We start from the raw sequence: 25,427 nt of genomic DNA on the forward strand, positions 1-25,427 counted from the left end.
CTGGAGCCTGTTTCCGATTCTGTGTCTCCCTCTCTCTCTGCCCCTCCCCCACTCACGCTCTGTCTCTCTCTCTCTCTCTCTCTCTATCAAAGAATGAATAAACATTAAAAAAAACTTTTTTAAAAAGAATATTGATTTTGCCACCTCAAAATGTCCTAAGGGAGCAAAATTCCAAAATCTTATTTAACAAAATTCATGGAAAATCATATTTGATACAGAAAGAAACTTTTATTGTCGTTAAAGAGCATGGATAGGAAGGGATTAGAGAAAAGGAAAGTGTTCAAAAATATCTCGTTCTCTATTCTCCCACAGTGAAAGGGAAGTTTGTATCCTATGAAAAAATAGCAGCATAGTGACCACAGCAGTAATGTGCCAACTGCTCTGTTAAGTAATCAGTGCTCCTATACTGTAATGTCCCTGTGTTACATTTACCTAATACGGTTTTAATATTAAATTGCTATGAGGAGTCCCTGCCTGGCTCAGCCTGTGAAGCAAGCCGCTCTTGATCTCAGGGTTGTGAGTTTGAGCCCCGCATCGGGGGTAGGTGTTACTTTAAAAAATGAAATCTTTTCCAAAACATTGCCATGAAAATTCCCCTCAGGCACAATTTTTATTATTATGTTTATATCCCAGAAGGTTATCTGTGATGAAAGCCCAAGCCAAATATTGATTTTGTTTTAAACGTTTGCCATGTATCATTGAGCCAAAAATGTGTACCTGCAAGTATGTATAAAGGGAGTCAGTACCTCATGCGTTAGAGGAAGGAAAAACTAGAAGTTATTTGTGCCTGGTTTATAAATTATGGAAAAGTTTAAACAGTAGAGTTAGGAAGATAGATACCCAAATACAATGATGCATATAACACTAATTTTTAAAACACGAAAGTTTTTTAAAACATGAAAGCAGGTATGATCTTATTTGACAAAAAATGAATAAACAATCTATTATATAAACTCCACCTCTATAAGCTTGGAAAATGTCTCAAAGTATATATAAGAAATCATCAAGGAGCGCCTGGGTGGCTCAGTCGGTTAAGCGTCCGACTTCAGCTCATGGTCTCAAGGTTTGTGGGTTTGAGCCCCGCGTCGGGCTCTGTGCTGACAGCTCAGAGCGTGGAGCCTGTTTCAGATTCTGTGTCTCCCTCTCTCTCTGCCCCTCCCCCGTTCATGCTCTGTCTCTCTCTGTCCCAAAAATAAATAAACGTTGAAAAAAAAAATATTACTTTTATAATTTGGAAAAAGTGATAAAACAAAGGATCAAAACATATACATATTTTGGCTGGTAAGATGCTAATCATTAACTATTAATATTCATTAATTGCATGTTCATAAAATTATTAACACATAATTGTCAATTGACATTAGTTATTGCTGATTGATCATGATTAATAAATAATTGACTGTAGTCATTATGATTCATCATTTAATAAATCATTTAACTCAGCCATTGTATAATTTCTTTTTGTAGGTCAAAAGCCATTTGCTGATAAGACACATGTTAAACATGCATATATTTTATAATATGGACATGTATAATTTTTAAACATTCTTTAATAAATCTATATAACTGTAAAATGGAAGATGCAGAGGAAGTTGAGCAATACATTGAAACAACAAAAAGTCCCTTTGAGAACAAGGATGTTTTCTAACATGTGAAAAGCGTGTGAGTCATTGTTGTGGGAATTACCAAGTCATATATATGTTACTAACACCTCCTGACACCTGTGCATTTTAATCAATAGAGGCCAGCTGGATCTCGTTCCAAAGTATTTTTAAGGAATAGAGTGGAAAATTACTATAGGTAACTAACCATCCAGAGAAAGCTGCATTATATTTTAGTGTCTAATTGACATTGCTTCTTCTGACATTCAAATTCGTTTCTCTTATATAGGTCACATTATAAAACAAAAACTCCCAAAGAATTAGGAAGAATAGAATGAGATTACCCACTGAGTCTCGAAGGTGGCAGAAGCTGTGTTGTAACGGAAGGAACAAGGAACGGAGCTGAATTGCAAAGTAGTCATATCATGTAAGGCGTGGGGGGGTTCAGTTGGGGCAGAGGTAGGAGATTGCTTTAACAAAAGGGCTGTAAACCCACAATGCGACATATTCAGCCCAACACGAAGCCAGAATGTTCCAGCGTTGCAAGCAAATGAGGAAGAAACCCACCCGAACTATGAAAAGAAACTCACATGGAGTTATAAACGCCTCTACTATGTGCCCAGCTGTGTGCCGAGTGCAAAGATTTGGTTTTGTCCTCTTTCCCGCCGACAAGTGTGTGACAGTAAGGCTCAGAAGTAAAGCTGGGAGTGCAGAGGCGGGCCCCGCAAATGTCAGAGACAAACTGAGGCATGAGTGGGGAGGCCTGGAAGAAAGTAGCGAATGTTTTTTGTTTTTTTGTTTTGTTTTTTTTTTAAATAGGCATCACATCCAGCACGGAGCCCAGTGCGGGGCTTGAACTCACCTCCCTAAGATGGAGCCCTGAGCTGAGATCAAGAGTCGGATGCTTAACCGACTGAGCCCCCCCGGGGGGCCCCAAACAGAGAGATTTTATCCACCCAAAGAAAACAGTATTTTTAAGCCCCTGATGTTTCCCCTCGGTCAGCCCATTTCTGTTGGTAACTTACCACTATCATCATTTCCCCACTTTGTTGTTTCCTTAAGTGAGGAGACTCGTTGCCCGGTAAACTCCCTTGTCCTCCTTATGCAAGAAAGGAAACCCTGACTGAAACACAAAGCCGCAGAACAAATTAATATTATTAGGCCTTCGGGCTGAACTTCCTTAAAAAAAAAAACAAAACAGAAATGGATTCATTTTCCTTAGATCTTAGCAACAAAATAGTACTGGACTCAGAAACTGATGAGAGAAGGAGAGAGAGAGAGAGAGAGAATGAATTCATCCCAACCATCTACATCACAAGGCACAGGTAAAATTTGCAACTCTCCCTTTCTTTCATAGATCTTTTGGGGGGGGGGGGGGAAGCGGTGATAAATATGCTGAGGGGATAGGACTCTAGAAATGTCTCCACTGAAGTAAAAGAAAGGAGACAGAGACAGAATGCAAGGGGGAAAACAGGCAGTGGTTAGGAGACGCTATGTTGTACTGAGGGTTGCTGGGCTGGGTTTTGGGGAGAACTGAATCAGACTGCTGTTCCCACCCTTGCACTGTGTTGCATTGGGCAAGCCACCTCCCTTCTCTGGAACTCACTTTCCCTGTTTGTAAAATGTTTATCGGGCGGGAGGGGGAGAGGAACTATAAGAACATTGCTCACGTTTTATATGAATTGGTTTACAAAGGGCTTGGGAAATGAGACACCAGAAAGAGGAGGGCAGGAGAGAGATTAAAAACAAAACAAAACAGGGGCGCCTGGGTGGTGCAGTCGGTTAAGCGTCCGACTTCAGCCAGGTCACGATCTCGCAGTCCGTGAGTTCGAGCCCCGCGTCAGGCTCTGGGCTGATGGCTCAGAGCCTGGAGCCTGTTTCCGATTCTGTGTCTCCCTCTCTCTCTGCCCCTCCCCGGTTCATGCTCTGTCTCTCTCTGTCCCAAAAATAAATAAAAAACGTTGAAAAAAAAATTAAAAAAAAAACAAAACAGAGAGGGTGAGAGAAAGGGAAAGACAAAGATAGGAAAAGAAGACGGAAAGCCTGAGAGACTTAAGAAGGAAAAATAGCACATCTGTCTCAGTTCACGAGTCTTAAGATCAGCAATGGCTTATTCTAGTGGTTCTAAAAGCTGGTTCCCAGACCAGGAACTTGCTGGCTCCATAGCAGCTCTAATGACTTGTTAACTCTAGAAGTGAGGCCCCATCATCGGTGTTTAAACAAACTCTCCAGATGATTCTGAGGCATGCTGAAGTCCAAGAATTACTCCATATAGACAGCGCAAGTGGAAAGAGATAAGTAAGGTTGAATAAGAATGTCTTTTGTATCTTGCTTTGGGAAGATTGACCATGTTTGCATATTTCTTTCTACAGAGAAAGGACACTTCTCTTCCCAAAGGCTCTTATGGACTGTTGCTGGGGTCTCCATTCTACTGCTCAGTGTCTGTTTTATCACCAGATGTGTTGGTGAGTTCTAAAGGTCAAGTTTAATCTCCCTGGTGAATATTAAGAGTAAAATCTTTCTTCTTGCCTGTGGGTTCCCTTCTCCCCCAAAGGGCATTTCTGTTCCACTTTCTTCCCTGTTTATCTCCAGGTTATTCCTCAACTAGAACCCCAACTAGTACAGAACGGTTACCAAATTGCAGCGACCTCTGACATATTTTTCATGATAGGCATTTTTCATCTCCTTGGTGGTCTTGAGTCCTCGCCTTTGTACTTCTGTCATGAGTGTAAACTTCTCCACGGGAACCTAGCCAGAGACATGACAAACTGTGTTTTGGAGCAAGGGTAGGGAGGGTGGGCATAAGAGAAAGTGAAAGCATGTTTGTTTTCTCTGGGCCTTTGGACCTGAAGTAAAGTACATTCATCTTCATAAATCAGCAAAAACCATGAGTTGTGAATCCTTTTTTCTTTGGGTAAGTAAATCTCGGTACCTCTCCGTGTAGAAGCACAAATAGTAAAAAAAAAAGATATCATGATGATTGCTGGTACTTTTGTTACAAATACACACATGATAAACTTAATTCTTTATCAAGAATAACGAACATACACTCTGCCCCTTTCCTTACAGTGACGTATCATAGCTTTCAACTCTGTGATGAGAAAAAGTTCCAGCCATATGAGGATTTAATGGACTTCTCCTGCTACAAAGATGTATCGGGTATAATGGTCCTGAAATTTGAACATCAACATTTACATATTGACACTTTTTGGCTTCTAGATTGATTTGGGGACAAGGAGTTGGATGGTGTCCTGTTTCTCAAAAACAAAATATAAAATCTTGCCTGTACTACCAGAGAATGATGAGGAACTGATAAGACAGGTCTAGGACTTTGAAAACGTGATTAGCATTGGACAGGAAATCCTGGGGACATCATAGCAAACTTTTAGAAGAAATTTGAGGTATGTCTGAACAGAAAATCTAGAAGTGGAAGGTATTATCCCCAGGAGTGCACTTTCTTTTCATTCCTCCCTTGCTTCCCAATGAGGTGAAGAAGAAAAAATAGAGAGAGAATAGGGAATTTGGAGATATCTCAGAAATGTACTCTCTACACTCTTATATAGATAGTTTTGTTCTGAGTCTTAGCAAAATGCTACATGACGCTCCTCTGGAATTTAATTTCCTCACCATTAAATTGAGAAACACTGGACTATTTCTTTTTAATAAACTTCAAAGACTTACATTCTACAATTCTAAGAAGTTTAGCCCATCTCCACAACCAGTTTGGAGACTTTGTTGAGGGCACATTGCTTGGGCAACATGAGAGATGGTTGCTTAGATAAAACACATAACCTTCTCTCACCTTGGCATTCTAAGAATAGTTAATAAGGCTCTATATCAATAGCATAACAGAGATAGATTGTATGTATGACTGCATTTACTGGCAAGTTTAGAAAATAAGGATTATATCTCAGGGTGCCTGGGTGGCTCAGTCAGTTAAGCATCTGACTTAGGCTCAGGTCATGATCTTATGGTTCATGGATTCGAGCCCTACATCAGGCTCTGTGCTGACAGCTCAGAGCCTGGAGCCTGCTTCGGATCCTGTGTCTCCCTCTCTTCCTGTCCCTTCCCCACTCGTGTTCTGTCTCTTAAAAATAAATAAACGTTTGGGGCGCCTGGGTGGCTCAGTCGGTTAAGCGTCCGACTTCGGCTCAGGTCGTGATCTCGTGGTCTGTGAGTTCGAGCCCCGCATCGGGCTCTGTGCTGACAGCTCAGAGCCTGGAGCCTGTTTCAGATTCTGTGTCTCCCTCTCTCTGACCCTCCCCCATTCATGCTCTGTCTCTCTCTGTCTCAAAAATAAATAAACGTTAAAAAAAAATTTTTTTTTAAATAAGCGTTTAAAAAAATTTTTTTTAATTTAGAAAACAAGGGTTATGTCTCAAAAGACAAGACAATTGTTATTTGTGTTTACTGACATAGGAATTCTCTAAAGTCTTAGATAGTAGGTTGGGGAGTGGGCAAGGACAAGGGGCTCCAAGGTACCAGTCAGAAGACTGGTAATGATGAACTTCATGAGGCCAGATGAAGCTTTCTGTTTCCTTACTTAGTTGATACATGACACTCATGGAAACTTCTCTCCTCCTAGGTTCAGTCAAGAACTGTTGTCCGTTGAGCTGGATCCATTTTCAATCTAGCTGCTACTTATTTTCTACTAACACCATGTCCTGGGCATCAAGCGTAAAAAACTGCTCAAACATGGGAGCACATCTGGTTGTTATCAACACACAGGAGGAGCAGGTAGTTGGAGCACAGTCACCTCCAGTGTCAATGTAACATTCTTTCCAGGATCTATCCCTCTTTCCATACGTGTATGCACTCTTTGGTCCAAAATTACTGTTTGTTAAGTGAATGTATTAAAATGCATGCTGTTCCTACTATTTCTATAAGTCGATACCTACTCTAATTTATTGTCATCACTAGAAGAGCCTGAGGGGGAAAAAGGGGAATTTCCATGTTCAATGCCTTTCTTACTAAGACAGGGAAAAAAACGGGGGGGGGGGAGCTGACAGTTCATTTTAGAATCACTGTTGTGTTGATGAACACATCAGATGATTATGTCAGATATGCCCAAGATATGTCCGTTATCTTTAAGCTGTGATCAATAATCTTTCATGCTGGATATATAAGTAGCTTTTGCTACAAATAACAGTAGATCAGCTTTGAATGAGATATTAAGAAACTCCTTCTCTGTTAAAGATTCTCTTTTTGTTGGTTTAATTCTATGTTCCGTATATTTTTACCACAATAAAAAAAAAATTGGGGCGCCTGGGTGGCGCAGTCGGTTAAGCGTCCGACTTCAGCCAGGTCACGATCTCGCAGTCCGTGAGTTCGAGCCCCGCGTCAGGCTCTGGGCGGATGGCTCAGAGCCTGGAGCCTGTTTCCGATTCTGTGTCTCCCTCTCTCTCTGCCCCTCCCCCGTTCATGCTCTGTCTCTCTCTGTCCCAAAAATAAATAAACGTTGAAAAAAAAAAAATCAGGAGATACTCCTCCATGATCTTACGATTTCAGAGCCATTTATCTGTCACCTATAATCCACTTTACCTCTTTTAATAACAATTACCTTCAACATTTGTCCAAAATTGAAATGACTGATCTACTTTGTGTTTCTATCGTGTTGCTCCTCTAGGAATTTCTTTTCTATGCGAAACCGAAAAGGAGAGAGTTTTATATTGGACTGACAGACCAGGTGACTGAGGGTCAGTGGCAATGGGTAGATGGCACACCTTTCACCGAATCTCTGAGGTAATTTCCTTCTTACAGGACAATTTTAACACTATCTCAAGTCCCAAAGTTAGACCATTGTTGAGGGGAGTTCTCAGAACCTCCTTCCATTCCATGAGATATTTTCAGGTCAATCCTTGGTGATTTTATGTGCTAGAAGATAGTCGAAGGAAGCACGAGGATCTCGTGCTCTCTTTTCCTGAGACCATCTGAAGAATAAAGGGGAGATAACAGATGAACATGAGGAGGGACTCAGAATCGAAGACTAGTTCATCGGAAATGCAGCAGAGACAGAGTGAAATTCAGAGTCTTGTGCCCAAACTAGTAAATGATTTGAGGGTAGTGACTTGAGAAAGGAGATTTATGGAGTGAAAGCGGGGACTCCCTTGATAAGGTCTCTTTTCCCTTTGATAGTGACCTTACATCCTTAGAGCACAGCACATTGGAGTTTTCATGGGTTTGATCTCATTAATTATTTCATTTTACCTAAATTGCATCCTTCTGAGATACATCGATATTCATTTAGCATTTGAGGAAACCAAAGGCTCAGTTCTAAGAGGACAGCTGCCATGCACTGAGACTCTAGAAAGTTGCTTCTCTGCAGCACCGTAACACCACTAAAGTATGCACCTAGGTTAATACAAACTCGGTGCAGAATAAAGGGAACTAAACATAAGATGAGACACAAGCGTGAAGGAAACAAATTCATGAGCATCAGTGCTTCCCGTAACTTCTCATTATGGGTCTACAGCTGAGGAAGCTTGACAGACCAGAAAGTCAGGAATATCCAGCTGGGCTTCACCACTCGCAAACTCTAAGACTTAAGACAAGTGGTTTGGTTTTTCCGGGATTCCTTTTCTTCAATAAAATGGAGGTTTAATGCCTAACTATAATGCCTAATGGAGGTTATAATGCACAACAAAATTGTTGCGAGGGAGCACAACACAAATGCAACTGGTCTAGCATATGAGGTCACTTGGCTTCCTGTAGCTGGGATTTAATCTAATGCACTTGCTCTCTTCCAGCTTCTGGGACGAAGGGGAGCCCAACAATATAGTTACAGTGGAGGACTGTGCTACCATACGAGACTCTTCAAATCCGAGGAAAAATTGGAATGACGTGCCCTGTTTCTTCAATATGTTTCGGATTTGTGAAATGCCTGAAATAAGTGCTTTGAATAACAAAAAAATCTTCTAAGAACAGAGAGCACAACTGAAATGCATAAATACAGAGGCACAAGACCATGAACACAACACCAACACAAGAAAACTGTGCACTGCACTTTATAAGGACTACCTAGGGACTTCATAAGGACTTGTCGCTTTTGATATAAATAAACTAAGTAGTTTTGGGGCGCCTGGGTGGCTCAGTCAGTTAAGCGTCTGACTTCGGCTCAGGTCATGATCTCGAGGTTCGTGAGTTCGAGCCCCGCATCAGGTTCTGTGCTGACAGCTCAGAGCCTGGAGCCTGCTTCGGATTCTGTGTCTCCCTCTCTCTCTGCCCCTCCCCTGCTTGCACTCTGTCTCTGTCTCTCAAAAATAAATAAACATGAAAGAAAAAATTTTTTAAAAAGATTTTAAATAAAATAAGTAGTTTTGAACGATATAATTTATGATCCTGATTGACATGCATTTTTCTCTATATTAGTCTCAGGACTTCTCCCAATTTACCAAGCAATTCTCTAACAAATGCTGGGAAAAGTAAAGAAGACTCCTGCTTTGTTTGTGAATATTTATATGAACATATAGAGACATACAGCGAGTACAGAGCCCAGCAAAGAAGAGGATTTTCTTTTTCTTTTCTTTTCTTTTCTTTTACATTTTGTGTTTATTTTGTATGTCAAAGGTTAATTATATCAGAGGCTTAACTGTAATTCCAAATAACAAAGCCATATATCCATAAGCCAAAGAAGGGGGACTAAGAATCCCATTAACTAATCCATTACACTAGCTAGTTATCATTAACCCAAGAGCTGGCCCAACGCTGACAAAGCTTAGAGCCAAGTAGTTGTCACAGAGATCAACTCAATGAACCAATTTATTTTTAAGATATAGACAAACTGTTGACTTTAAAACCTCCCTCATTGGACTCACCTCTGTAGAAGCTATCCAATGCTATATTACTAAGTGGATATATATGAACTCTCCAAGAAATATACTAACGACTTTTATAAAATAGATCATAAATTTGCAATGAAGCAGAAACGCCTGTATATTTTCCTATAGGATAGCAAAACATTTCAGAATTCCAAAGGATTTATAATTTCATTAACGTCCTGAGAAAAATAGCTCTACTAGGAATAAAACTCAATATAGATATAGAAGATTTCTTTTTTTTTTAATTTAAATCCAAGTTAGTTACCATACAGTGTAATAATGATTTCAAGAATAGAATTTAATGATTCATCAGTTACATATAATATCCAATCCTCATCCCAACAAGTGTCCTCCTTAATGCCCATCACCCACTTAGCCCATCCACCCCCAATACCCCGCCAGCAACCCTCAGTTTGTTCTCTGTATTTAAGAGTCTCTTACGGTTTGACTCCTCTGTTTTTCTGTTATTTTTGCTTCCCTTCCCCTATGGTCATCTGTTTTGTTTCTTAAATGTCACATATGAGTGAAATCATATATTTGTCTTTGACTGACTTATTTCCCTTAGCATAATACTCTCTAGTTCCATCCACGCTGTTGCAAATGGCTCCACTGGATAACTGAATCTCACTTGGATTTGTGGCTATTGCTCAGCTAGGGCCAGGGTCCAATAGCTAAGTTGTTCTAAGAGAACATTCAGCTTGACAACTTTCTATCTCAAGCCTATCCACTACGTGCATAATATTTTAATCAATGCTGATATGGTTATTCAAGAATATTTAAATATCTTGGTACCTTGAATAACCACACTTCTTGCACACGGCACCACACAGAGACCCTCAAAATTCATACACTGAAATTAATGTGTAATCATTAGATGGGAAAATTCAACTGGGTAAGTGAATATAATATGAAGTAAAACCTTGGATTGCGAGTAACTTGTTCTGCAAGTGTTCCGCAAGACGAGCAAACATTTCTAATAAATATTAACTTGATAAAAGAGCAATGTCTTGCAACACAAATAGTATGTGACACCGAATGTCATATGATCACAACTGAGCCAATGGTTCTTCTCTCTCTCTCTCTCTCTCTGTGGGATTGTGGGTGATCATCTCCCATGTTCAGATGCTCAGTCTCAGACTGTGGTGTTTGGCAGAAAAATCAGTGATTTTTCAGAATGTTGGAAGATGCCCACAATAGGCACTAGTGTATTTTTTGTCACTTCAAAGCACCTATGGATAGTCCTCTCCTTTTCTATACAAGAGTAAGCTTAGGAATGCTTTGCTTCATTCTAGGTCAGGCTGTCTGCCAATATAGACCCTTTCCTCTGCTGCCTTACTGCCAGTTACATTAAATACAGCATGTGACAAGAGTTTATCAATACTGGGGGCGCCTGGGTGGCGCAGTCGGTTAAGCGTCCGACTTCAGCCAGGTCACGATCTCGCGGTCCGGGAGTTCGAGCCCCGCGTCGGGCTCTGGGCTGATGGCTCAGAGCCTGGAGCCTGTTTCCGATTCTGTGTCTCCCTCTCTCTCTGCCCCTCGCCCGTTCATGCTCTGTCTCTCTCTGTCCCAAAAATAAATAAACGTTGAAAAAAAAAATTTTTTTAATAAAATTAAAAAAAAAAAAAAGAATTTATCAATACTGTACCGAAGTCAACATCCGTGTGAGCATATACAATGGCCCCGATGCAGAAGATTTCATGGAGCCAATAGATAGCAGTGATTCCATTAATGATAGTGAAAGTCACCCTACACAATAACTCTCCTTCTCTTGTCTCCCTCACACCAGCCACGAAGGTTTTCAAAGGTAAGGGCAGGTTAATTTCTTTATTTTTCTTTATATTTTATATTTTCTTTGTTACTTTGTATTATGTTACAGTATTGTAATCATTTTTATATGAATATTTTGGGGTTGTGGGATGAATCATCTGAGTTTCCATGATTTCTTATGGGGAAATTCACTTTGATATACAAGTGCTTTGGATTACAAGCATGTTTCTGGAATGAATTATGCTCGCACACCAAGGTTTATCTATATTAGTTTTCCTTAAAGTGTTCTTTCCTCTTAGATATATGTGACAATATGTAGTTTTGTTGATTTTTATTATATAAAGGAAATATTTTGTCACTCAAAAGTTATCTCAGATTATGATATACCAATATAATGAAACACTATTTACTTATATGGGGCAAGGTATAAATCATTTTCCAAAATATATTTTTAAGTAAAAAATGCAAGATATTTTCCCCCCAAAACCAAATAATCAATTTAAAAATGGGAAGAATGGGCGCTTGGGTGGCTCAGTCGGATAAGCGTCTGACTTCGGCTCAGGTCATGATCTCATGGTTTGTGGGATTGAGCCCTGCATCAGGCTCTGTGCTGACAGCTCGGAGCCTGAAGCCTGCTTCAGATTCTGTGTCTCCCTCTATCTCTGCCCCTACTCTATTCATGTTGCTCTCTCTCTCTCAAAATAAATAAACATTGAAAATAAAATAAAAGTGGGCAGAAGACGTGAACAAACATTTCTCCAAAGGCATCCAGATGGCTAACAGACACATGAAAAGATGCTCAACATCACTGAGCATCAGGGAAATGCAAATCAAAACCACAATGAGATACCACCTCATACCTGTGAGAATGGCTAAAATAAAAAAACACAAGAAACAAGTGTTGGGGAGGATGTGGAGAAAAAGGAACGCTCCTGTATTCATTAGGGGAAATGGAAACTGGTACAGCCGCTGTGGAAGAAATATGGAGGTTCCTCAAAAAGTTAAAAATAGAACTACCCTATGATCCAGTAATTGCACTATGAGGTATTTACTCCAAGGGTGGAAAAATACTAATTCAAAGGAATAAATGCACCCATTGTATATAGCAGCATTATCTACAATAGCCAAATTACAGAAGCTTAAAGAAGCCATGTATACACAACAGAATATTATTCCATCATAAAAAAAACAATGAAATCTTGCCATTTGCAACATGGATGGAGCTACAGAGTATAATGCCAAGTGAAATAAGACAGAGAAAGACGAATACCACACGATCTCACTCATAGGTGGAATTTAAGAAACAAAACAAAGGAACAAAGGAAAAAAAGAGAGACAAACCAAGAAACAGACTCTTTAACTATAGAGAACGAACTGCTGGTTACCAGATGGGTGGTGGGTGGGGAAAAGGAGGAAATAGGTGATGGGGATCAAAGAATACACTTGTCATGATGAAAACAGACAAACAAACAAAAACCCCTTAGATTTGTGGGGAAAAAATTGTAAGATGTTTAAGGCAATGTAGATAATGTTGCTATTAGTATAAAAACAGTAGGTTATGTATGTATATATATTTATATAACACATATAAACATATATGGAAATACATATAAGAAACATAATCATATCTACTCTGAAGAGGCATTTAAGGGACTGAAGTTCGGGGTGGAAGATTTAACTGATACTTTTATTTACATTTTTACTGTTTGAGATGTGTGTGTGTGTGTGTGTGTGTGTGGCAAACACACACACACACACACACACACACATATACAGCAAACACAAAACCAATATTTAAATTTTTTAACTGTGTCAAATTTCTAAGACTACCACAATGCCCTAAAAAATTTGCATTTATTTTTATGAAATTACTATCAGGTGTCTTAAAGAAATTATGAGGAATACAAGTGTCATGAGAGTTAGGAATAGATTGAAAGGGCCCGAGGGTGGAAATAGGGAGACCAGTCAGAAGGCCATTGCAATAATCCGGGTAAGAACGATGGTCTGTGGTGGTCACCACGGAGGTAATGGAAAACGATCAGACTGCGAGAAAAGAGATTAAGGATATAGATGCCGACACAGATGTATAAAATCACATAGAGATCACATTTTATTGGCAACTGAATCTCTACCTATATACGGTAGAGAAAATGGATGATGTTAACTACACAAAGCCTTTTAGCATATACATAAAATTATTTCCACAAGTTTTGTAGATTTTGTGCTATGTGAATGGCGAACAATTAAAATCATTAGCACTCCTTCAGTTAAAAGTATCAGCTTTAAATGCAGACACACATACACACACACACACACACACACACACAATCAATCAAACACTAATCTTCCTAACACAGAAAATCACTAAGTAATTTACAAAATAAATGCTGTTTTCAAAAATAGCTTTAAGGCAGTCAGGTTAAAAAGCCGTTGCTTGGCCTGGATGGCCAAATCAGTTGAGTGGTTGAGCATCTGACTCTTGACTTTGGCTCAGGTCACGATCTCGCGTTTGTGAGATGGAGCCCCATATAGGGCTCTGTGCCGAGAGAACAGACCCCAGTTGGGATTCTCTCTCTCTCTCTCTCTCTCTCTCCCTCCCTTTCTGCCCCTCCCCTGCTCATGCTCACTCTTTCTCTCTCTCTCTCTCTCAAAATAAAATCAACTTCAAAAAAAAGCCACTGCTTGGAATTGTTTAGCTTCGATTCAGGAAACATCAGCAAATTGAGAATTTTAAGAAAGACCACCATATTTTGGATAGCACTGCTCCACAGTTAACACTAGTGATATCATAAAAGTGTCATGTCATGTTGTTAAGACAAGGACTTCCCTTCTAGTTTGAACTCTAGCTTTATAGCTCTAAAAAGACATGCTAACATAAATGGGCTGAAAATATGAATTTTTTTTTCCTGACTCAAATTAAAAATGTAGAAACACGAATACAATGCTAGAACTTTCATCCATTAGTCAAGAGGCCAAGTCACCCCAGTAACTTTCCTGTAATACCGAAGGCAACACAGTTTGCCGCTCATGAAAAGTAGTTCTGGGCCACAGTCCTGTTTCTCTTCATGAACTAGCAATGTTCCAGGTGAGCTCTTTGCCTTCCCGTGGGTTCAGTTTCCTCAGCTACAGAGTTGAAGGCAGTTTGGTTAAGGTGGCCTATGAGGGATTTATCCGCTTGAAAAGAAACTAAGTCAGCTTGGGACTCCCTGCTTTGGGAAGACATTTAAGGTAGAGTAAGAAGAAAATGTTTTTAAAGGTAGATAGACTTTCTTTTTTTTTCCATCTTGGCAATACTATGATTCAGAACTCCTACACTCCTGTTCAGAAAATATTTTGCTCATGGAATGTCAATCTAATGACTGATACTATTAAAAAGTCTGGGAACGAGACATTGAACAATAAGAATGTTGTTTAAAAACTTCAAAGGGTTTGTCATATTTAAAAAAAAGTGGCATGCCTCTATCAGTTGGAATACCCTGCCTTTGAATTTTAAGAGCTAAGAATTTGAGCAGAGGAGAACAATGACCAAGAGATCACCTCATTTGAGCCATTCTGTTTGACATATAATCAATGCACACCAATCGAAAAGGAAATACTTCGATACACTATCAAGCAAGCAAAGTTCATGAAAATGGATTCTCACAGAAAAGATGATTCTGGCCACCAAACCACACAAAAGCACATTGTCTTGAATGAATAAAAGAAAAGTAAGGCCATCGTAACTGAAAAATGTTCTATTTTCTCAGCATGTTTTCTCTGCTCCAATGGTGCAGGTACATTCTGCCCTGGTCTAATTGGTTCCCCTTTTCTGTTGCCATCATAAGGACTCCTTTGGAGGTTTCTAGTTGAACGTTGTTCCAGGTAACTTGCAAATTCTTCTTCTCTCAAAGTTACAAGGAAAGTCATTCCAGGCCCATTTGTCTTGGACATTAACAAGGATAACACAATTTTCACTCTGTTTATAGTTGTTGGGTTCACCCTCATGCCAGAATCTAAAATGAAAAAATATATATGTATATCTTTATATTTGTATTTGTGTGGGGGTGTGTGTGTGTAGATCAGGAGACATGTAGAGAAAACGCCCCCCGGTGAAAAATTTAGAGCTGCACTCTCTAATAGAAATATAGTCATTTATTAGTAGAGAAGTTGCTCAATACATAACGGTCCTCTCTGAGCAGGCATTTCTATATCGGTATGCCTCGGGGCAAATGAATTCTCCTTGCTATCTTCTTGTCTTTGCCTAGAAAGTTTTCACCCCAGTCAATATACTTACACAATATGTGGGTCAAATGGTGTCTTGTCCACCCAGGACCACTGGCCTTCATGGTCCTCATCTGTAAGTCCCAGGAAATATGAAAACCGTCTATCCAAAAATTGAACAATAAAGTTCTGCATAAAAAGGTAAACTTTTGTAAGTATATTTGCATTTGTCATTTAGTAGCTGTTATGTTAGGAAACGTGGGGAAAGGTCAGATGGATTACTGCTAGCTAAGCACAGAAGCACTGTCATCGGACAGATCTTTCAATCCTGCCTCTGCCATATATCGTGTAATGTCATAAGTGCTTATACCCCTCCAAACTCAAGATTTCTCATCTCCAAAAGTGGATGACTTCAAAGAATTACTGTGAAGAGTAAGTGAGATCATACTTGCAAATCACTTAGCACAATGCTTAGTAGGATCGGATTTTTCTTTAACTTTTGTTTTTAAAATCATCTCTTCCTCTTAAAAACTGAGAACAAACTGAGGGTTGATGGAGGGTGGGAGGGAGGGGAGGGTGGGTGATGGGTATTGAGGAGGGCACCTTTTGGGATGAGCACTGGGTGTTGTATGGAAACCAATTTGACAATAAATTTCATATATTGAAAAAATAAAAATAAAAAAATAAAATTGTCTCTTCAATGGCTTGCATATTAAATTAAGTTCCATTTCATTCAAAGAGTCAATGAACCTGTAGATTGCAAAACCATTGGAACAGAATTCTCCAGGAAACCCCCTTCACAAAGAAAAGAGTAGATTAGGAGTTACGGTACATCTCTGGAAGTATATTATATGACGAAATAAATTGGTTTTAAAAAAAAAAAACTGAATAAAACTTAAGAATTGTTTCTTATTTAGAATTACAACCAGACAGCTGAATTATTTTTCCTATGCTTTATCCTGAGAAGCTATCTCAGTCATGATTAACCATTCACGTATTCACTTACTCAGTCATGATTAACCATTCACGTATTCACTTACTCACCAAACATGTATCAGGTCCTATCCAGTGCGCCTAGCACTGCACAAGACTTTGGAGATGCAGAGGTGAGGAAAGCATGGCCCCAGCCCTCTACAAAGTCAGAGTCACTGGAAGAGATGGGGCAGTGAACAGGTGACCTCCCAGTTAACACTAGCGAAGCAAGAGCCATGATCACGCAATACACAAAGTACCACGGAAGTATCTCCAAACGGGAACAGGGAGGATGGAGTAGGGAAGATGGTCAGGGTCACTTTCTGGAGGAAATAATACATGAATCAAACCTGGAGAGAACAGAAGTTGGCCAGATGAAGAAAAATAAGGAAGAAAGAGGAAACAGATAAAGCAAAGGCACAGAGACAGAGCAAAGAAATTCCTGTCTATGCCAAGAGATTCAAACCAGCAGAGAGGCTGATGTGAGCCTCCCAACATACCTGCTCAGCTTCTGAGGTGATGGTGACCAGATGAGCCCCCATGTCCGTGCAGTTCCTCTCGCTCTTTGCCCATGTCTTGTTGTCATTCAGAGGTAAGTAGCAACTGTCCTGGAAGGATCTCCAACCAGTAGGACAGCAATTCCAGGTGCTTCCTCGTGAGGAAATTGACATGAAAATTACTTACAAGGAGCCTATCATCTGTAACAGATTGCATAACTTTTCTGCTAACCATGCAGTTCACATTTTGGGAAATAATACCATGATTACCAAAATCATCCTATTCCCCTTTTAAAAAAAAATCCTGAAAACTACATTCTAAATATTCTCTAAACAAAACTGTCTGAATCACATCGTGACTGTGAGAAAATTAGAAGATATTCTCTTAGAAGACATCATCATTTTTCCATGTCCCTACATGTATCTTCTAGAATAAAGCCTTTTGTAGGAAATTATATGTAAAGGGAGCAGAGAACCTACTAGAACTGTCAAGCATTTCCCCATTTTCCCAGATGAGATTTTACAAATTCTAGAATGATAAAAGAGATAAAGTCCCTTCAGCAAAGCTGTATATTCTAGAAGGAAACAGTCCTTAAGATATGTCTGAATCAAAAGAAAATGGAATTAAGTTAATGTTATGTTTTGGATGCCAAAAATGGACCCTAAATGTATTCTTATATTCTTCAGTTACTCAACTGACTACAGTCGTGAGAAATCTGTTTCTATTTATTGATGTTCATTCTTGCACCAGATGCTCATGTTTTTTAATCTCTCCTGGTTTACTACTGATTCCTTTAAATCCGATTATGAGGGGCGCCGGGGTGGCTCAGTCGGATGAGCGTCTGACTTCGGCTCAGGTCATGATCTCACCACTTGTGAGTTCAAGCCCCACATCGGGCTCTGTGCTGACAGCTCAGAGCCTGGAGCCTGCTTCAGATTCTGTGTCTCTGTCTCTGTCTGCTCCTCCCCCCTTCTCCCCTTTATTTATAAAATTTTTTTAATGTTTATTTATTTTTGAGACAGAGAGAGACAGAGCAAGAATGGGGGAGGGGCAGAGAGAGAGGGAGACACAGAATCTGAAGCAGGCTCCAGGCTCTGAGCTGTCAGCACAGAGCCCGACACGGGGCTCGAACCCACGGACCGCAAGATCGTGACCTGAGCCAAAGTCGGCCGCTCAACCGACTGAGCCACCCAGGCGCCCCTCCCCTTTATTTATAAAATAAACATTTAAAAAAATTTAAATCAGATTATGAACCTGAATAGAAATGGAAGACAGAAATTCTCCTATGCCCTTTGCTATCTGTACCTTTCAGTTTTGATTCCTCTTTGGTGCATGTTATCTTCTTGTAATACTCTGGTAACTTGAACATTCCCATGCGTCTCCTGCAGTGTAGAAAGCTGTAATGAGTCACTGTCAAGGAGGAAAACAAGTTAGTTTTCTTTTCCTGTAAAACTCCTGAAGTAGGGAAATGGGGCTGGTCACTCTGACCTTTCTCTTCCCGTAAGAGTTAAGGTAACTATCCCTTTTCTTACTACGCAGTCCTTTGTTCCAGCTCTGGGTGAACTGGTTGAAAGGAGTTGCAAAAAAAAGGTTTTTTTTAATTTTTTTTTTAATGTTTATCTATTTTTGAGACAGAGAGAGACAGAGCATGAACGGGGGAGGGGCAGAGAGAGAGGGAGACACAGAATCCGAAGCAGGCTCCGGGCTCTGAGCTGTCGGCACAGAGCCCGACTCGGGGCTCGAACTCACGGACCGTGAGATCGTGACCTGAGCCGAAGTCGGATGCTTAACCGACTGAGCCACCCAGGCGCCCCAAAAATTATTTTTTTATTAGCATATTATCCATTCTGTGCTTTATGGCAGTAGTCCTGCAAGCCTCTGTTTTTTCTCACAGTCTGTGTTAGGGCGGAGATTTTTAGTAAACACAGGGATGGTCCTGCTAAGATTTATGAGTCACATCCCACATACAACCCACTTTCAGTCTCTTAAAGGTAACTATGCCACTTTTAAAGTAATCGCCTTGTGCTTTGTCTCACAATCGTACCCCTTAATGACATATCCCTAAACCATACAGATTAGATTTGCCTGCTTTTGAGCTTTAAATCAAATCCTAAAATATGCCTTCTTTTCCTTCGGCCATTCGCTCAGTGTTAACTTCTGAAATTTGTCCATATTGCTACCCGCAACTATAATCGATTAATGTTGACTGCTATAAAGTGATCTGTTGTCTTAATGCACTAAAATGTATTTAGATATTCGTCTTCTGGTAAATATTTGCATCGCTTCCCCTGTTGGCTCCTGTGAACTGTACGTACCTCTTGGAGAGTTTTTGACCATGCATCCTAGAGCACATAAGCATGTCTTTCTGTAGGATGCTATACGCCTAGGAGCGGAATTGCTAGTAACAAGATATGCATATTGCCAACTATGATAGTGGCAAACTTTTCCAAAGTGGTTGTACTGTTCTACGCTCCCACTAGCAGCAATTCATTGGAGGTCCAGTCCCTCCACACCATCAATAGTCAATAGTGCCAGACCTTTCCATTGTTGCCATCCTGGTATATTTGCAAAGGTACCTCACTGTGAGTTGAATTTGCATTTCCTCCAAAACTTGACCTTTTTTATGCGTTCATTAGACATGTCAGGCTTTCTTTTCTATAACGGCTATTCGAAATTTTGCCTATTTTTCTGCTGTATTGTCAGTATTTTTTCCTATTGGGTTGAAAGGATTGTTTATATATACTGTCCACTAAATGTTTTTATCCATTTTTTTTTATATATTAAAAACACCGTCTCCAATGGCTGTTTTATTTCTTGGTGTTTTTGTTGTAGAGTAATTTTTACTTTAATATAGTCTAATTGGTCAACAGTTTCTTCACTGGCTAGCACACTTTGTGACTTGTTTAAGAAATTACTCCCGGCCTTGGGGTGCCTGGGTGGCTCAGTCGGTTGAGCGAGCGTCCGACTTCAGCTCGGCTCATGATCTCACAGTCTGTGAGTTCGAGCCCTGGGTCGGGCTCTGTGCTGACAGCTCAGAGCCTGCAGCCTGCTTCCGATTCTGTGTCTCCCTCTCTCTCTGCCCTCCCCCGTTCATGCTCTGTCTCTCTCTGTCTCAAAAATAAATAAACGTTAAGAAAAATTAAAAAAAAAAAAGAAATTATTCCCGGCCTTGAGGATATGAACATATTCTCCATGTATCTTCTAAAAAGGATTATCGATTTGCTTTTCACATTTTGGCCAATAATCCACCTTGCGTTGGTTTTGTACAGGTATAAAACAGGATACTGATTTAATTTTTTGAATAAGGATGATCAATGGTCCTCTAGCACATTAACTGAACAAATCTGTCCTTTCCCTATAACGGCAATATCCCCTTCTGTTTTATATAGAGATTCATATAGGCAGGATCTGTAACTAAGCTCTCTTTATCTTTCCTCTGGTCTATTCATCCATACTTGCACCTATGCTATATTAGTGTAATTATAATAACTTTACACACGATCTTGCTATTAGAAAGAACAAATCTTTCATTGTTCTTCGTTTCAAAGAGGCACCTGGGTGGCTCAGTCGGTTAAGCGCCAGACTTCAGCTCAGGTCATGATCTCATGGTTCATGAGTTCGAGCCCCACGTTGGGCTCCGTGCTGACAGCTCGGAGCCTGGAGCCTGCTTTGGATTCTGCGTCTCAAACTCTCTGCCCCTCCCTTGTTCATGCCCTCTCTCTCTCGTGAATAAATAAACATCAAAAAAAAAAAAAAAAAGCCAGACTACAGTCCATCAGAAAGTTGGGTTTTTGCTGGTTACTCTTTACTGATAACATGCAGCCCTTAGTAATCTCAGTAAAAATGGGGTATGATTTACTATAGTCACCACCCTTCATATGTATAGAAAGGGGACTCTTGGGGCGCCTGAGTGGCGCAGTCGGTTAAGCGTCCGACTTCAGCCAGGTCACGATCTCGCGGTCCGGAAGTTCGAGCCCCGCGTCGGGCTCTGGGCTGATGGCTCAGAGCCTGGAGCCTGTTTCCGATTCTGTGTCTCCCTCTCTCTCTGCCCCTCCCCCGTTCATGCTCTGTCTCTCTCTGTCCCAAAAATAAATAAACGTTGAAAAAAAAAATTTTTTTTTAGAAAGGGGACTCTAACTTCCATATTTTGTTCCCTTACACAAGACAGCACCATCAAGAATAGAAGGTTAAGTACAGAGCTCTGGATTTTAAGTTCAAGACCTTGAAAAACATTGTGAATCGAAATGTTGGAGGAAAATCAAGATAACAAAAGGCTTAGAGCAACTTTATGAAGTTTAGTTGAGAAAATAATTCACAAAGAGTTCCACTTTTGGTAATAACTTACCCAAACAATTTGCAATAAAACAAGCACTGAGGAGTGAGATGAAAAAAATAGCAATGGCCCAAGGGATCAGGTGGGAAGGCTGGTCTTCTTCTGCAGGGACAAAAAGAAAGATAAACAGATTGTCTTCTCAGCCACAAGAACTAAGAACTAAGGAAAATACTCTACTGAGGAGCAAGCTAACCATGAGGTCATCCAAAATATTTTAGATCTAGCAGAGAGCTTAAAGATTTCCTCCTGAATAAGTCAGTTTTAGAGCTTACTGATACACACATACATGCATAAAAATATAAACATTTTTTTTGAATAGGAAGGGCTTTTTATAAGCAAGACACAAAACCCCCAAATAATAAAAAATTGATAATGTCAATTATGTCCATAAAAGTTTAAACATCTATATAACACGAATAATGGTAAGACACAAGCACCATATGAAAGAAAATGTTGTCACAATATTATTGTCTACGCTGTGTAGAGAATTTCAAAAGTCAATTCAAAAACTAAGCAAAAACCGGATCCGGATATTTGCTGAAAACTTAATTTTCTGAAATTATAGATGGCCATTAAACAAAAAAAGGATGTTCAAAGAAATGTAAACTAAAATATAATGATATACTTTTTCACAAATGAGAGTTTTAGAGGAAAACAAAAAAAATGCAGTGTTGGTAGGGTTGGGGGGAAAATTAACTCTCTTGGTGAGGAAATAAATGCAACTGACGAAATATAAATTAGAAAGCCTTCAGACAGACCAAGTTAGCAGCCTTTATCAGTTTTTTGGTTTTTTTTTTTTAAATTTTTTTTCAACGTTTTTATTTATTTTTGGGACAGAGAGAGACAGAGCATGAACGGGGGAGAGGCAGAGAGAGAGGGAGACACAGAATCGGAAACAGGCTCCAGGCTCCGAGCCATCAGCCCAGAGCCTGACGCGGGGCTCGAACTCACGGACCGCGAGATCATGACCTGGCTGAAGTCGGACGCTTAACCGACTGCGCCACCCAGGCGCCCCTGCCTTTATCAGTTTTTAAGTGCATTACATTTGCCGCAACAATTTCAATCCTAGAGATCTGTCGTATGAAAATAACTGAACTTATTTATAGGAAAGGATATTCATTGCAGTACCAGAACCAGCAACCAACACTTGCTTGTGTATGAGTGCAGATTCTAAATTATGGTGAGTCTCTATGATGGAATTCTGCACAGTGATTAAAATAATCATATACATCAGTAAGTATCAACGGAAATAGTCTTGAAGATGTGTTGTTACATAAAAAATTTCAAGATCAGTATACTCTGTGCTCCCATTGAAGTTTGCCATGCTTGGGTTGATGAGGTGAAGCAAAACATTAATTTTTAAATTATGTATTTCTGCATTTGTTCTTTCTCAAAAATATTACTCAATATTCTTGTAAAGCAAATACATTGTGACACTTAAGTGCAGCATAAACGGGGATTAACGGCAGAGCCCCCAGGTAAACTGTGAGCCTTGGTCATCGTGTTTTGTAGATCTTCCTTCTTCCTCTTGCCTTTAGAAGAATCTTCCCGAATTGCTCTCTTTCTTCCCATCTTATTTTTCTTTTGTATACTTCACCTCCTCTTTTGGCCCAGTTTGCATTTCATAAAGAAGCTTCCCTTCCCAACATAATCGAATCTATCTATGACCTTCCTCTTCACCAAAGTCATTGTCATTTCCTTTAATGTCCTCCTCCTCCTCATCTTCAATCTTCATAACTATAACTTTGTTAATTTGTATTTTTAAATCCTAGTCCTAATTATGGGGCGCCTGGGTGCCTCAGTGGGTTAAATGTCCGATTCCTGATCTCAGCTCAGGTCACGATCTCATGGTTTATGAGTTTGAGTCCCTCGTTGGGCTCTGTGCTGTTAGAGCCTGCTTGGGATTCTCTCTCTCTCCCCCTTCTCTGCCCCTCCCTCACTTGCTCTCTATCTTTCTCTCAAAATAAATAAACTTAAAAAAAAATCTTAGTCATAATCACATTTGTCTCTTTCAAATTGAAAGGAGAGAATGTACTCACGTTTATTTTGAGGTTCTTGGCTCATTGTGTATTAACTCTCTTGTTGTCCAGTGGTTGGGAGAACCAGAAACCTCTTGTATTTTTCCACAAGGGTGTAGTCCTGTGAGTAAGGGAGTATACCCTCAGAAATACTTGAGAGTGAACATTAATCTTACTTATTCCAAATAAGATCAGAAAGCTCCCTGTATAAAAAATAAGTCAAAAGAAGTCTTTTCAAAGACGGGCTTCCTTTGATTCACTCTGGGACACAGAGCAAAGACAAAAGGAAATTGGGAAAGCAACACCCAAAAACAGTCAGTAGAAATTTCCAGAAGTATGTTGAGATCACTATCAGCGTGTCACGTGAAATTACTCAATTTGTTTTTATTCATTCACACAAAATATTTAGTAATGCCCCAAAAAGAATCATTATTATGTCTTATAAAAATTTAATAAACATTCCCTCATCTTTTTTCTTTTTCAAAGGCAGTTACATGTTTGAGGTAGATTCTCCCCTAAGACGCTCTCTGAGCTCAGTTAGTTGTGTACAGGATGGCAAAAGACAATGTGTGCAATGAGTTAAAGCTTCTCATGTACACAGTGCATGTGTGCTGTATGTAAAGACACAGGAACTTCTGTTTTGAAGTTGAGGAAGGAATGGTGGAGCTGTTGATTAATTCCCCAAATCTTCCTAGATGACAGAAAATAAGCTTGTTAAGGCAAAGGAAAAGGAAATGTAACATTCTGGGACAGAGACACTATCAGGGTCCCTGGCTTCATTTACAGTACTGTCATGGACTGAATGTTTAGGTCCCCTCCCACCCATGCTGCAGCATCACGATCTCAAATGTTCCAGCCTCTAGAACTGTCTAAAATAAATGTCTGTCGTTTAAGCCACCAACCTATGGTATTTTGTTACAGCAGCCTGAGATCACAAAAAGAAGTATCTAGCAACTTAGAGATCTTTCTTAAATTCTAGCTTCCAAAATATGGCCATCCACCTGCATTCTTCCTTAAGCTACAATATTACTTTAAGTATATGTACATGTACATATACATACACATACACATACACATACACATATACATATACATATATATTTAGTGATCTTGAATGAAAGACTACTTTGCTATGTTAAGTTGGGAGTGAAGGAAGTAAAATTATAAATTTGACAACACATTTTTCAACACTGTCATAACCAAAAGTATTCCCAGAGCAACAACATTACCTACCCACAAATTCTCACGAGCAACCCTAGAAACTAGATATTTGTCTAAAGTAATATGTGTTCTTTTTTTAAAAGTTTGTTTATTTATTTTGAGAGAGAGAGAGAGAGAGGACACATGTGTGTGATCAGGGTAGGGGCAGAGAGAGAGGGAGAGAGAGAATCCCAAGCATACTCTGTGCTGTCAGTGCAGAGCCCAACATGGGGCTCAAACCCATGAACCATGAGATCATGACCTGAGCTGAGATCAGGAGTTGGACGCTTAACCAACTGAGCCACCCAGGCGTCCCAATATGTGTTCTTCATCAAAATTATCTAGGAGTCTAGTGGGGCACCTGGGTAGCTCAGTGGGTTAAGTGTCTGATTTCGGCTCAGGTCGTGATCTCCCTGTTTGTGAGTTAGAGCCCCCTGTCGGTCTCTGTGCTGACAACTCAGAGCCTGGAACCTGCTTCAGATTCTGTGTCTCCCTCTCTCTCTGCCCCTGCCCCACTCACACTCTGTCTCTCTCTCTCAAAAATAAAAAAAACATTTGAAAAATGTTTTAAAGGACCTAGGAGTCTTAGAAGATATATAAATCCCACCTAGGGCAGGAAAAAATAAAGTGCACCTGGCATATTCTGTGCTTCCAGAAAACAAACATGATTTCAAACACATGAGAGATAGTCTGTTTTAGAAAGTTTCCTGAGCCAAATGAAAAGCTGTGTCCACCATATAGTTAAGATCATGAAAAGACAATATGAAAATGAGCAAATGCTGTATTAACCTTTGCTTTGGAGTTGGGTGAGAGGCAATAGAGCTCGATTAATCTCCAAGATTTTCCTGCATAAGACAAAGCACGGTTGTTATGGCAAAGAAAGAGGAAGTGTGAACTCCTGTGGGAAAGACACAATCTTTATCACAGAAAAACTCTATTAAAAGGTAAAGAATTTGGGACACCTGGGTGGCTCAGTCAGTTGGGTGTCCAACTCTTGGTATCAGCTCAGGTCATGATCCCA

At 39.9% G+C, this 25,427-nt stretch overlaps 2 protein-coding genes across 2 annotated transcripts; one reads left to right on the plus strand and one right to left on the minus strand.

Moving 5' to 3' along the window:
- Positions 1-2,599: 2,599 nt before the first annotated feature.
- CLEC4E (C-type lectin domain family 4 member E) lies at positions 2,600-8,742 on the plus strand. Its single transcript, XM_043564856.1, has 6 exons — positions 2,600-2,926; positions 3,974-4,066; positions 4,671-4,760; positions 6,187-6,338; positions 7,228-7,343; positions 8,348-8,742. Exons 1-6 carry the CDS (start codon positions 2,860-2,862, stop codon positions 8,517-8,519), a joined length of 690 nt encoding a protein of 229 aa, XP_043420791.1. The 5' UTR covers positions 2,600-2,859; the 3' UTR covers positions 8,520-8,742.
- A 6,162-nt stretch (positions 8,743-14,904) lies between these two features.
- Positions 14,905-23,463, minus strand: CLEC4D (C-type lectin domain family 4 member D). The gene is made up of 6 exons (XM_043563134.1): positions 23,228-23,463; positions 21,201-21,290; positions 18,161-18,265; positions 16,858-17,009; positions 15,459-15,574; positions 14,905-15,177 (listed from the first exon to the last, which is right to left on the minus strand). Exons 1-6 carry the CDS (start codon positions 23,250-23,252, stop codon positions 15,027-15,029), a joined length of 639 nt encoding a protein of 212 aa, XP_043419069.1. The 5' UTR covers positions 23,253-23,463; the 3' UTR covers positions 14,905-15,026.
- Positions 23,464-25,427: the final 1,964 nt, after the last annotated feature.

Source organism: Prionailurus bengalensis, chromosome B4, assembly GCF_016509475.1.
Source record: "Prionailurus bengalensis isolate Pbe53 chromosome B4, Fcat_Pben_1.1_paternal_pri, whole genome shotgun sequence".
In the NCBI taxonomy this organism is placed as follows: Eukaryota; Metazoa; Chordata; class Mammalia; order Carnivora; family Felidae; genus Prionailurus; species Prionailurus bengalensis.